We start from the raw sequence: 14,825 nt of genomic DNA on the forward strand, positions 1-14,825 counted from the left end.
ATTCAAAGACAAATCACTCTCTGATTTCTATATCAAGAAAATAAGAATCTGTCTTACTAGTGTATGTTCAATTAATCTAAACATGAAAAATTTACTTTTACTTTCTATACTAATCAGTAAAATAAATACTTCAAGGGGCACCTGGGTAGCTAAGTCAGATGAGTGTCACACTTGATTTCAGCTCAGGTCATTATCTCAGGGTCATGAGATCAAGCCCCTGGTTGAGCTCCACGGTGGGCGTGGAGCCTGCTTAGGATTCTTGCTCTTGCTCTCCCTCTCCCTCTACACCCTGCCCCACCATACTTTCTTGTTCTCTAAAAACAAAACAAAAACCCACCAAAAAAACTAACAAACAAACAAAACAAACCTTTAAGTTCTGGGAGGTTCTCAAGATGAGAAATATAGGGGTGCCTGGGTGGCTCAGTCGGTTAGGCATCTGCCTTTAGCTCGTGTCATGATCCCAGGTACCTGGGATTGAGTCCCACATCAGGCTCTTTGCTTGGTAGAGAGCCTGCTTCTCCCTGTGCCTTTCCCCTTGCTTGTGCTCTCTCTCTCTCTCAAATAAATAAAAATCTTATATAAAAAAAAGGTAACATGGGGCGCATGGGTGGCTCAGTGGGTTGGAGCCTCTGCCTTCGGCTTGGGTCATGATCCCAGTGTCCTGGGATCGAGCCCTGAATCGGGCTCTCTGCTCAGCAGGGAGCCTGCTTCCTCATCTCTCTCTGCCTGCCTCTCTGCCTACTTGTGATCTCTGTCAAATAAATAAATAAAATCTTTAAAAAAAAAAAAAGGTAACATATACAGAACAGAATCTGATAAACTATTCCAATCATTCCTATAATTATGTCAGGACAAAACACCCCAATCTGTAAACAAAGTAAAAATATAAACTATTTTTACAGCCAAATCTTTGCATTCTCAGATTTTCATTTGTTATTGTAGCTAAGTGTAATCTTCCTTATGTTATCATCAGTTAACCTAAGATTAACTTCATAATTATAAGTAGTTTAATGATCTTAAATACTTAGGCATATTTTTTAAACCAAATAAAATAGAAAGTTTTCTGAGAATTGTTTTCCTAACATACATATTTTTTCATAACTAACCATATACTTTGAATATTAATTAGGATGAATGTTACAAAAAAGGCAAATTACAAAAGGTTTTAACTCTTGTAGGAAATAACACCTAACAAAAGCACTTACATCTAAAGTATTTTGAGCTCGTTCCTTACTGGAAACATTTCTTTTGAAGTTATTTGTTAAATTAATTGGTTCGGCCCAATGGTTGCAGTCACCTCCATAGAGCAAACAATCATTTGGTAAAAATGTCTCTACCCAAAGACGACATACATTATCTTTGCAGCAAGTCAACAGTACATTACATACAGAAGCCCTGAGGAATAAAAAAATTTTAGAGGCAAAAATATAAATCTCAGACAGTATAATATTCTGTAGTGTTTCTGTAATTAATTAAATGCACACAACAAAGGTACTGATGAAAAAAATGTCAATACACATTTATGCAATGTATTTAGTAAAAACCATTAAAATTGAGTGGGTATTTTATTTCATCACAGCAAATGCCTGCTAACCTATTTCTTTTCTGCCTAGAATTTGGTAGTTCTTGTTTTAGGGACCTAAGATTCTCCATACAGCCAAAGAACGAAGACTGAAACAATGCCATAATCTTTCAGTCAATAAACAAGAAAAAACCTACAACTTCTTTTAGAATGTTCTGATTTATTCAGTGGATGGTTACCATTCAGATTCCTTCATAATGCTTCATTTTTGCTTTCTGTAAAGCTACACATGCACTAGTCAGTGACAAACTACACTATTTAGTATACTTATTCTCTCCTTGCTTAACATTTGCAAAAAGCAGTGACTACATGAATAAAAAATCATGATGAAATAATTACTAGCCACCTCCTTCCTTATTCTTGACTTCTAATGAACTTTAGTGAAGTCTTTCCACTTTCACTGTCTTTCCAGTCACAAAATAAAAGCAAGATCAATTACATACATATTAATAAACCTGATAAGCATCAAGAGCTCAAACGTTGAACCCCTTCAACAAAGAGTACCTTTTATTGGGTAACTCATTAAAAAAAAAAAGAAAGAAAGAAAGAAAGAAAAAGAAGTCACAATATCCTGTAGTAGACACATATTCAAACATATCAGATTTTTAAAAGATCAGTAAAAGGCTTTTATCAAGTAACTCAGTAAGTTAAAAATAAAAAAGGAAATCAAAATATTCTGTAGTAGTCGCTTTGTTAAACAGAGCTGCTTGATTAAAAAAAAGATCTCTAACAAAGGGAAGAAAGAGAAAACCAGCATGTTTTGCATGGGTTGCTCTCCTCTTCAGCTTCCCTCCTCTGCTCTCTCACCTCTCCCATCCCCACACCTTCCTCTGCTACTCTCCAGACTTTTTTCCCTTTCCATTCACTTTCCAAGCCTCCCTCCCTCTGTGCTCTATCCACAGTGCTTTGCTTCTCAGGCTTAAAGGCCATTCTCCCTTTCAACCTCTCCCCACATGCTAGGGCCCCTACTCCTTCCCTTTCTCAATCCTGTTTCTCCCTCTCTTTCCCTCCCTCATGTCTAAACCCACACAGTATACAACGCCAAGAGCAAACCATAATCTAAACTATGGACTTTCAGGTGATAATGTGTTGATGCAGGTTCATCAATTATAACAAATCTATCACTCTGGGGGAGGCTATCTATGCATGTGTGAGTGCAAGGGATATATGGGAAATCTCTCTACCTTGTCCTCAATTTTGCTATGAACCTTAAACTATTCTTTAAAAATCAGTCTTATATACATTTTTTTAAAATTTGGATATACTTTGCTGGCTCAAAAGAGCAAAACTAAAGTCAACAAATGACCCAGGTATCCTACCAGAGATCAGTGTTTAAGGGAAAAACTGTACTGCTCCATGATGTGGCCAAATTGAAAATGGTCATGAAGCAAAAAGCAATTTCTACCTACAGTTAAGAAACAGGTCTCTGTGCTTACTAAGTACAGGCAAAAATTCAATGGGATATCAGGTCTTGCAAGGGTCACAGGAAAGAAAGGAAGTACTGACAGGTGTGCTCGAGTATGCATGTATAGGTTAAAATAATACCTAGTTCAGGGCAGAGTAATCTATTACCACACTCTCTTTTCCACAAAAATGCTGAATATAGTTAGAGCAATGTTTGAGACCTCACAGTATATCCTCTCCATAAAGCAGTTAAAAACATAAAGGAAACCAGAGGAGATACGCAGAGAAGGTACCAGATGAGGAGTGAAATATGAAAAATTCCACGCAAATGACAATATGGGGAATGACTAAGAGACAAAAGAATAGGACACTTAACACGGAGAAGGAAAGACATCCAACTCTGCCACTTAAAGGCATCTAAGATGGAGGTAAAGCATCCTTTCACATGGCTTTCCTCTGAAGTGTCGATCATAGCTGACCCATGGCTAAACATCTGTAGGCCAAGGACTATCTAATATTACTAAAATCTTCCTAGGCAAAAGTCCTATAGCTATAAACTCTTAAAGTAAGAAGAGCAATGTCCAAATGACGCTCTCTTAATACACAGACAAAAGGACTAGGTTGCTGACCTAGGCATGTACTTGCTTGTTTTACGCCAGGAAAATCCATTTACAGCTCGAGGATGGGCCAGATATACAAAGGAAAAGTCCATTTCTCCTTGGGATTGTTTTTCTGAACTTTTATCCGGAGAGGTAACAGCTGTCCGCCAGTTTTCTACATTATACCATACCTTTAAAAGACAGTCATCCTGATAAGAAAAAAAAGAGAGAAGTAAAACATCCAAATAAGAATTAAATTAAAGATTCAGTCAAAGAGCAAGGGTAAGAATTTTCTCCACAATCACAGAAATTTAGGGATGGGAGGAATGGTGGGGCATGGGGAAAATGAGAAGAAAATCTCTAATTCTGATAGTTTTCTATCAGCATTCCATCATTGTGCATTGAGAATTAAAGTGTGTGAATGTGTACTTTGCAAGAAGTGGATCAAGGAAAATGCTAGTTACCATGCAGTATGCTACATGGAGTCACTGAGGAAGACTGCTAAATGGGATCGTCTTCCCACTTAGCCAAATATCAAATAAGAAAGCATTACCACCAGCAGGGTTATGAAGACTGCTAATCTCTGAAAGCGAGACTTTTCATGAAGTATCATATGAATGTTTAAAGAAAGCGCTGAAGATGATAACAAGGAGTTAATAGCTACTATTATAGAAAATACTCTAAGTATAATTAAAGCAGCATCTCTTAATTTGGGGAGTAAGGGAAAACAAGATGATTAGAATGTACCACGTTTTGCTTTTAAGCTACAACTGCATTCCACACTTAAAGTCAATCAGAATGAACAGCTTTACTTGTCTCCTAACAAAAACCCCCCTGTGAACTTAGGGTATGTCACATCCCCTGTCTACAGAAAACTATGATCCATGAGAACAATTAACTTCACACAATCAGTTGTGAGTGAACTATTTGGTGAACCAATAATTACAAATAAATAATTTCAAGGAAATATACTGTTCTGACATTGGCAGGTAAAAACATGAAAATGGTTACAAATGTCCCTCTAGAAAGTCTGTAAATTCTTCTATTTGCTCAAAAAGATTAACCAGTTGACCAAAATCAAAAAGTTGGTAAATGACAGCTTTATATCCAGATATACCATTCTCCGTTTCAATTATACCATATTGCCTTTTAACACATAATATTTAGCCCGATTTTTGCTATTTAACATTTTAATAGAAAATATTTTCAATGTCAATACATTAAAAGAATGAAACCAGTTCCTGTTTTTGATGTTTCAAAATAAACCAATAGCAATAGCATTTTCATAAATTACCTTCCCAGCAGTGGCAAAAAATTCTCCATCTGGTGAAAATTTCATTAGATGAATTTGGGAAGCAGTTCTGTAAATCAAACAGGTAAGAAAAAATTTTTAAGGAAAATTAGAATTCAATATTACTTCTAAAAGCTATATTCAGCAACTTGCAATTTTGTGATAATGTAAGTTTCAAACTCAATTTTAAGTATATCTCACAATTATAAAATAAGAAGTATAAATGTTTAAATATAAAAATTATTTTTATATGAAATAATCTATGTATAAGAATCATTCAAGAATTACTGATATTATCAGTCTTTAAAGCTTAGGACAAAGAATCATAGCTTTCATTGCCTGAGAATATGAGAAAGAGAAAGGTTTCATTTTCTAGTTTGCAAATTAAATTTCCAAAGCCATGAGATATCTATATTCTAACATACATTTTCATGGACAATAAATCAAGATTTTGAAATCAATTCACCCTTAAGGTAGCATTTACGTAATTAAAGATTATATGTGGGATACTGGGGGACTTGTAAGCAGGCTGAAGTCAGCCTGCCAGCTTGACCTATACACTTGGCGCACACTTGCCTTTTTCTTTTTCAAGGAGCTTTGGCTCTTGTCCCTTCAGTGCCTTCCCTTCTGGCTACCCCTATGTGCTGATCTCAAGAGCATCCTCACTATCACTGCTTTCCTTTTCTTCACCCAATTTCATGCTTAGATAAATTTGTCTTAAATTTACTGGTAAAGGAGGCCAAAGAGGAATTCTGTCATAGTTCATTCCAAATTAAGATAACTTCTTCTAGGAAACAAACTGAGGATTGCTAGAGGAGAGGTGGGGGAGAATGGGGTAACGGGGTGACAGGCATTAAGAAGGGAACTTGGGGCGCCTGGGTGGCTCAGTGGGTTAAAAGCCTCTGCCTTCGGCTCAGGTTGTGATCCCAGGGTCCTGGGATCAAGCCCCACATCGGGCTCTCTGCTCAGCAGGGAGCCTGCTTCTCCCTCTCCCTCTGCCTGCCTCTCTGCCTACTTGTGATCTGTCAAATAAATAAATAAAATCTTAAAAAAAAAAAGAAAAAAGAAGGTAACTTGATGAAATGAGCACTGGGTGTTATAGGCAACTGATGAATCACTAAACTCTACCTCTGAAACTAAGAAAAAAAAAAACCCTCTTCTTCTTGATTTTAAATGTAATAAATATGTAATCGAAAACACTGATACATATGTATGAAAAGAAGAGAATGAAATCATCAGTTTCACCTATACCACAACACCCATTTCCAGGAAAACTACTGCTAACATTTTAACACAGAGACTTCCAGACCTCTCTCTCCACCCTCCCTCTCTATCTACTTTTTGTGGTTGGATATAGGGAAGAAGGGGATGGAAAGTGAGGTCATATATTACAGTTTGCTTTGTAATATTTATTTTAAAGTATGTAACAACCATATGTGTATATCAATGTGTATAGGTCTGTATTATTTTACTGGCTATGCTATTTCCATTTACAGACACATGCAATGCCTCAAAATAATTTATTTAACTACTCCTGCTGTTTACTTATTTTTGCTGCTACAAAACAAGTGGTGCAGTGAACATTCTTGTATATGCATTTTTATGCACCTGCTTAATTCTAAAGATATTCTTAAAACAAATAGTTAAAAATGCCTGATATCCATGGAAATCCTCTCCATGATTGTGACCTTTGTCTCCAGGTCTTCTCAAAATAGCAGCTAAGCCAGATCCTTTTAAAGAGGAAATTAGTCCACAGCACAAAATCCTAAAGAGCTTCCCAACTTGGAATAAAAGGAAAAAGCCTCACAATAACCTCCCAGCAGTCTTTACTCCAACCACAACCTACGCACACCCTGACCACAGAGTCTGCACTTGAGGATCCCTCTGCCTACAACATGCTTCTTGTAGACATCCTCGCACATAGCTTGCTCCCTCACTTCCTTCAGGTCTACACTCAGAAGTCACCTCTATTCTTCTTCCTCTTGCCCTATTCACCTTTCTCTGGCTATTAGATGTTCATCTAGCATGTTTAAAAAGTGTTTTAAAGGCATCACAAAAGGAATGGGATCAAACTATGTTTAAATGTGATCTGGTTGGCGTAATCATCAGCTGCTCCTAAATTGAAACCCAAGCGCCATGGCTTTTCTGCTTTATTAAATAACCATTTCGGACAAATAGTATGTGCAGTCCAAGTTACTACTGTGGGCTCTGATCTTAATTTTTTTTTTTTTTTAGAATTTATTTATTTGACAGAGAGTGAGAGAAGGAGAAAGAGCACAAGTGGGGGGAGCAGCAGAGGGAGAGGGGGAAGCAGGCTCCCTGCTGAGCAGGGAGTCCGATGCGGGACTCGATCCCAGAATCCTGAGATCATGACCTGAGCGGAAGGCAGAGGCTTAACCCACTGAGCCACCCAGGTGCCCCTGGGCTCTGATCTTAATTTAACTTAAGATTCTTCCCCTCTCCCAAATGCACGAAACACATTTCAAATTTTCAGTTCAACACACAGAAGCCCTTCGTTGAAGGCACTATAACACTTTGCTACTTCCTCTCCACAAGCTTACATGAAAGGCTCCAGAGCAAAGACAAATCTTGCTGAAGAATTTTCTTGGCAAAATCCTATTCCTTTTCCATATGTTAACCCTTTTTAAATCCCTTTTAAAACGCATATGATCTAGCTGAGAGGTGCAAAACACATGGAACCAACTGCTCTGAAACCTCCTTTCTAAACTTTATACCAGGTTTACCTTACTCTCACTTTAATATCTGATGTATTTCTTATTACTGTTTCATATAATATTGACTCAGAAAGAATGCCATTTAACATTCTGTCATATAGATTTCCTGGTTTATAGTTTTTCCCCACCTGGTCAATGCTATATTCCAAGCACTTTTACCACTGCCTTGAAACACAATAAACACTCACCAAATATTTGCAGCACGAATGAATGAAATTTGGAGTTAGTATCTCAAGGGCATAAAAAAATTAAGCCTGTCAATTCATACTTCCAAGTTGCTCTTCAGAAAAATATCAACTGCACTCCCTTATTAACAGAATATGAGTACCTGTTCTGTAAACACTCAGTAATAATGGATATTATTTATCCTGTTCTTTCTGGATATTTTGCATTTCTTGATTTTGAGTGAGGTCCATCAGTTCTTATTTAATTTGCTATTATTGATATGTACTATCATTTACAATTTTCCTCTTCATTGTTCATTTTTGTTTGCTATTTTTTTCTAGTTAATTTTTAAGACCTTCTTTTAAAAAAAGGCATTAACTCCAAATTGCAAATATTTCCCCTTAACATTTTAGTTTCCTTGCTTTACAGGAATTTTTCACTGATATGGTCACAACTATTTATGTTTTCCTCCCCCTTCCTTTCAGTTTCTAGTTCTGGCATCATACCTAGAATGTCTTTCCTAATCTAAGGCAGCATTTTTCATGCAACAGTGATAGAACATAAACATCCAATGTTAAATATCCTAGTAGCCACACTTGGCAAAAGTAAAAAGAAACAGGTGAAATTATTTTATTTAAGGGGAGCTGGGTGGTTCAATTGATTCAGTGTCTGCCTTTGGCTCGGGTCATAATCCTGGAATCCCAATTCAGACCCACACCACTGTGCTCAGCCAGGAGCCTGCTTCTCCCTCTCCTTCTGCCCCTCCCACCACTCATGTGTGCACACATGCTCGCTCGCTCTCTTTCTCACGCACCCTCAAATAAAAAAAAATCTTAAATAATAATAAATTATTTCATTTAAGCTAGTATATCAAAAATATTATCGGGGTGCCTGGGTGGCTCAGTGGGTTAAAGCCTCTGCCTTCGGCTCAGGTCATAATCTTAGGGTCCTGGGATTGAGCCCCACATCGGGCTCTCTGCTCCAAGGGGAGCCTGCTTTCTCCAAGGGGAGCCTACTTGTAATCTCTGTCTGCCAAATAAATAAATAAAATCTTAAAAAAATATATTATCAACACTAAATCAATAAAAAAACTAACAATAACTTATATTGTTTTACTTTGTGTTAAGTTCTTGAAATCCAGTGTGTACTGTATACTTACAGTACATCTCAATTCGGACTGGCCACATTTCAAAAGTGTATTTCACTAGTTGCTACCATGATAGACATTGCAATTCTAAATTACCAATATTCACCTGTATTTTCTTCTAGTATTTGTTTCATTGTATAGAAATTCAGTGGTTCCTTCTTTTGACACTTCTTATGGTGTCAGATATGAAACAGATTCTATTTTCATTTTCTTCTCCAAAGAGCTACCAAGGTTGCCCCATGATGTAAAATGACAACTTATATATTATATCTCCCTGTCTCCTTTTATATAATTTAGCAAGTTGCTATTTAATGATAATCACACAGGCTTAACCAATTTCTTATGTTTCTTTCCAAGTGTTTTATTCAACAATTAAAAATACTGGATCTGCAGAACATGGGAAATTGTGCATCCCCTGTATATAAGAAAAGACCTATCACAGAATAAAAAATCTTCTATGTTAGTATAGTTTTACACAAACTAAAAGGCATTTATAATAAAACCCACATGAACAGGTTTATCACTTTAATCCCCTAATTAATTGCTTACTTGCAATGCCAAATGCATCTCCAGTCCCCCAAATTAAGATCTGTTTTATCTGGATTTTCATCTTCAGATGGTTTCTCCAAGTTAGCATTGGACCACAGTTGCAAACAGCTAGAACCAGTTAAAAGACGACTGCCTAAAAAATATATATATATTATTCACCACTAAATATATTATTTAGGTATTTAATTAGTGAGTTGAGTCACATGGTCAAGAGTTTCACATAATAATATAAAAATAACACAACTTCTAAGAAAAGTTAAATGACAAAAAGATGTGGGGGAGAGGGAAGGAGGCTGTATTTTAATTTTGTTGAAGCGGCTTGGGAAAAAAGGGACTATGTCATATAATCTCTAATTTAACAAATATTTAATGAGCCTCTTCTTTGCACCAGGCACTGCACTAGACACTGGGAAGGATACAATGACAAAAGAAGTACTGTCCTTTTTCACAATGACTTCACATTCTGGTAAAGACATACTGTAAAGAGAGACATGAAATCGTGCAATTTCAAATATAGTCCCAAGAAGGATTCATAATCTGGTTTACGGTTAAGAAATAAGGTGCACAGTAGACTTGGAAAAATAAAAAAGGCTGAAAAAGTTTCTGGGGTCAGACTGCATTTTCAAAGTTTATAAAGAATTTGGACCGTGTTATAGATAACTTTAAGTGTGGGGGTTACATAAGTGGATGTGTATTTTAGAACAAGTTGTCTGAAATGGGGTGGGGGATGTCAACAAATGGACTTGAAGAGGACTGTAAATTTCCCTCTTCTGAGATAATATGCAAAAGTTATCTGTATAGCATGTACATTTTTCTAGAGAGGTAATCCATAATTTTCACCATACTTTCAAAGGCTCCACTATACAAAGAAAGGCAAAGATTCATTTAAAAAAATAAGACTAGAGATAGATGAGATTAGGGAAAACAAAAATACAGGGAAACCTGATTAAGTGACTATAATACACAAAGGAAATCATGAGGATCTGAATCAAATATGAAAATACGAAGCAAGGATTTGAAAGCCATTTCAAAAGCAGAATTTTCAAGGCTTGACACCAACTGAAAAACAGGAGATATAAGAGGTTTCCAGGACAGAGTCCAACTTATGATTTGGGTAATTAAGGAGAAGGCTGTGTTGTCATCCAAAGAAAAAAGAGAAAGAAAGAGACACAACTGTGGTCAAAAAGTTCAAAATAAGTAAGGCATTCACTTTGGCAATTAAGGACTGTGGATTTGTGTCTTTCTTGAAAGATCACTTTTTTCCAAAAGAAAGCGGGTCTGTGACAAAACAGACTGTAGATCAGAAATCCCTGTGTCTAAATTCCGAATAAGTCACTTAATTAGTCATGTGAATTTGGTCTAGTGGGAAAACTCTGAGCCTCAATTTTCTTCTCACCTTTAAAATCAGAAGTGTGTATAGAGTTGTCGTAATGATTAGCTATTACTATATAACCCATCTAGCACAGGCTAGGCACTTAGCAGAAGCTCAATAAATAGTAGCAACCAGACAGAAAGTCTCACGAATGGATAAAAACAGCCTAGACAGCATTAATGAGACATTCCATTCACATTTGGTTATTATTGCACTGCTTAGTATAGCAAGAGACACAAGTTTGATTTTTTTTAAATTGAGATATAATATATAACATTCTATTTCCTTCAGGTGTACAACGTAATGATCTGATATTGCATATACTGCAAAATGGTCAGCACAGTAAAATCTAGTTGATATCCATCATCACACATTGGTTACAATTTTTTTCTTGTGACGCAAAAACTTATAAAATCTACTCTTAGCAACTTTCAAATATACAATTTAGTATTGTTAACTATGGTCACCATGCCATACATTACCTCCCCAGGACTGATTTATTTGATAACTGGAATTTTGTACCTCTTGACCCCCCCGCGTTATGTATTTCATCCACCCCTCATTCCTGCCACTAATCTCACCTCTATATTTATGAGTTCGGTTTTTACGAATTTTCTTTAACATAAAGTGAAACTGAAATTAAGCTATACCATGAAAGATTAAGAAATTAATAAAGAATACAAAGTAATTAATCCCAGTTATGAAATGATACAAAAATAGCTAAGGTATGGTACAGAGTATTAACCTGCACACAAAGGGTGGAGGTATGAATAGTAAACTAGGGAAACAAAGCATAAAAAGTCTTAAAAAGAAAAATCTTATGATTTAAGCCAGATGGAATAGTGGATCAGAAGAAAACACAAAGGCACTACAGTGAATTTTAGTGGCATCATCTAAAAAACTTTCTGGCTTATAGTTAAGTATCGATCAAAACCAAAATACTAACACTTCACTTAAAATATTTAAAATCTATTTATAAACAAAGTTCACTTGCAAAAATAATATACTAGTTGCTTCCAAATTTTTACTGCAACAATAACCTATTTCTTAACCAAACCATTATATTTCAAACTTTTTGATCATAAAAAGAAAAATAATAAACTTTTATGTAAATTTTAACTTAATCACAATAAAGAGATAATGGTCATAAGCTGTTGTCAAGTCACTACTAGATAGTTAGGAAAATAAGTAATTATCTTTTGATACAACTCTGTAATGATGACAGAAGAATTTAACATTAATACTATCCTCCAAAGCATTATTACTGATAAACCAACTGTACAAAATTTCAAAGCAATTGTTGTTACGTTATTATTAAAGAAATTTCACTTAACTCTAACATTTAGAGTTAAGTCATATTTACAACTGCAATTTTTTGCAGGTAAATATGACAGTTCAAGTACCTAGCTTACTTGCTAACACTATTTTTATAGGGCTCTTATAATTTACCAAGTACTTTCAAATACACTGCCATATCTGATCATTAAAAACCTAGTTTGTGAAATAGATACTACCTTAATTTATAACTGCATTAACCATTCTTAATCTGTTAAGTAATTTCTTGATGATCATAAAACTTATAGTCAAGTATATGAACATTTATTGAAAGCCTAATATAATGTCCCCGCAAAGATAAATACGAAATAAAATAGAATCTCAGCTCTTGCCTAATCAAAAATTTAAACCATGTAAACAAATAACTACAATAGAATGTTGTGCTATAATAGAATAAGCTTATAATGTATCATCCAAATAGGAACTTATCTGAGAGCAGAAGGTGACACTATTAATAATCATTGGAGAAACAGGTATTAACTGGGACATAAGTCTCACTAGCTATAGTAAAATTATACATAAACTGTTGTACTAAACTAAATGCCAACTTTGAACCCAAGTGTGACCTCTTTCCACTGTATGCATAAAATATACATATAGGTTACCAGCTTGAAGATATCAATCCTACATCCTTACATAAGAAAAAAACATTTTAAAACACTGATTTTTTTTAAAAAGTATCTCAAAGATAATCTTTTATCTTCTAAAATAATTACCAAGGGTTCTGAACTTTGTTTTCTAAATAAACATTTTTCTCAGTCATTTCATGTACTATAATAAGATGCAAACTATCTTATCTAAACTGATGGCTTCTATGTTTCAAAGATAACTTCTTATATTCTAGAAATTTCTATATTTTGGGAATTGCTATATGATATGCAAACATGTCAAATTCCACATGTCCAAACAAAACCTATGTTCCACTATCTAGAACTCCTACATATCCCTCTTCCACTTATGATCACAGATATTCTCAAAATACTTTAAAATCCAACTGTCAAGTAATGTCAATTTTATCACCTATATGCATTTCATATCTATGTACTTTCATTAGTCATGCAACATTAATTAAGCACCTATTACATTAAAGGTCCTGAAATAAATTCTTAGTTCTCATTCAGACTACTGTGAAAGCACACTGTGTAAAGGTAATTATAAGTAATTATAAATATTTATCCTCCTGTTCCTTCCAACTACTGCTACCAGAAAAATTGTACAAAACCATAAATCCTAGCTTGGCACAAGCCACTTTCAAAACCTACAATATTTTGCTGGATAGTCAAAAAGAATGAAATTCAAATACCTTAGCATAGCTTTAAAGGCCTTTTATAATATGCTGCAGTCTTACTTATCACCAAACTCATTCCAGCCTTAATGAAGTCCTAAGCATTAAGAGAATGTATCTCACGCTTTCTTTCTCTGTGCCTTTGCTCACTGCAGGAGACTGGTAAAATGGCTTTGGGATTTTAATGCAGAAATCTATAAGTGATATATATACACATTATCTCTTCTTAAAATTAACTTCTTTTTCTCTCTTCCCATCTATCCCCACTCTTAATGTTAAAATCTACCTAATCGTAGGACAAAAAGCTCCTCTTCAATGACATTTTGATTCTCCAGAGAGTATTAAGTCTCTTTCCCAAAACAACAGGTATTATTATAGTGAATATCTGTCTTCATTTCAGTACAAGCTCTAAAAGAACATAACGTCTTACTTATTTTTTACTCCCAACAATCTCACACAAAGCAGCACTGAAATACAGGAAAGTACTAAAAGAAACAGCCTAGGCAAGTGATGTTTCATTTCAGTTGATCCATTTCTTACCTGCAGGATCCCAAGTTATGTTGTGTGCTATTGATTCCAGAAAAAACTGGCCACTCTTCTGCCATTGACTATATAATTCCTAAAGTTAAAATTAAAAAAACTCATTTAACCAATTAGTATTGGCAGCTTTTCTCTATCAAATATATACATTCATGCTTGTTATTCTTAATAATACAAGATGCCATTTTTGGGGGGGTACAAGTGACCATGCGGTCATTTTTAATAGGGAACAAAATGTTCAATTCAGTTGAGAATTATAAAAAGTATATGATGGAAGAGATTAGTGAGAGAATGACTACCTATTCCTGGAGGGCCAAAAGTCTGTCTTCAGCATAAATGACCAGTAAGTATATGCCAATTTGGACAACATTCTCATTAACCTCAGATTTTTGTAATATGATTACCTCATATTATTATAGTTACAAATGTTTAATTTTAAGTGGGTCTGTGCTATCTGAGGCTTCCTTCTCTTTTAAGGTTTCATCCTCACCTGAGATCAAAAACTACACGAGAAAACTCAGATTACGAGATGTAACATATCCATTATATTATATAAGATTTTTTCATTCATTATAGTAACATTTTTTTCCAATTTTTTTAACCTGTAAGTCAGTAAGAAATATATGTTGCAATAGGACCCAAAAAATAAACGTAATCTAAGTTTACCCTTACTACATGTGATGCACTCTAATATTTTCCATTTTACTTTCTTTTCTTTTAAATTCAGGCTGTGGTCTAAGTTGATTTCACTAACCTCTACAGGACTGAGATCCATAAACAACCTTTGAATGCAGCGGTTCTCATACTCTAGAACAATAACC

At 35.1% G+C, this 14,825-nt stretch overlaps 1 protein-coding gene across 5 annotated transcripts in view; it reads right to left on the reverse strand.

The window, feature by feature from the left end:
• DMXL1 (Dmx like 1) overlaps window positions 1–14,825 on the reverse strand; it is a 125,790-nt gene that overhangs the window by 89,337 nt on the left and 21,628 nt on the right. For 4 of the 5 annotated variants that reach the window (XM_047729211.1, XM_047729210.1, XM_047729209.1 and 1 more), the window contains exons 4-8: window positions 14,005–14,083; window positions 9,473–9,605; window positions 4,880–4,946; window positions 3,616–3,794; window positions 1,206–1,395 (exon numbers count right to left, since the gene is read on the reverse strand). In XM_047729211.1, coding sequence (XP_047585167.1) covers window positions 1,206–1,395; window positions 3,616–3,794; window positions 4,880–4,946; window positions 9,473–9,605; window positions 14,005–14,083 — 648 coding nt within the window. The remainder of the gene's footprint in view (window positions 1–1,205; window positions 1,396–3,615; window positions 3,795–4,879; window positions 4,947–9,472; window positions 9,606–14,004; window positions 14,084–14,825) is intronic. The other variant, XM_047729212.1, reaches the window with a different exon arrangement.

This window comes from Lutra lutra, chromosome 5 (assembly GCF_902655055.1).
Source record: "Lutra lutra chromosome 5, mLutLut1.2, whole genome shotgun sequence".
Classification (NCBI taxonomy): domain Eukaryota; kingdom Metazoa; phylum Chordata; class Mammalia; order Carnivora; family Mustelidae; genus Lutra; species Lutra lutra.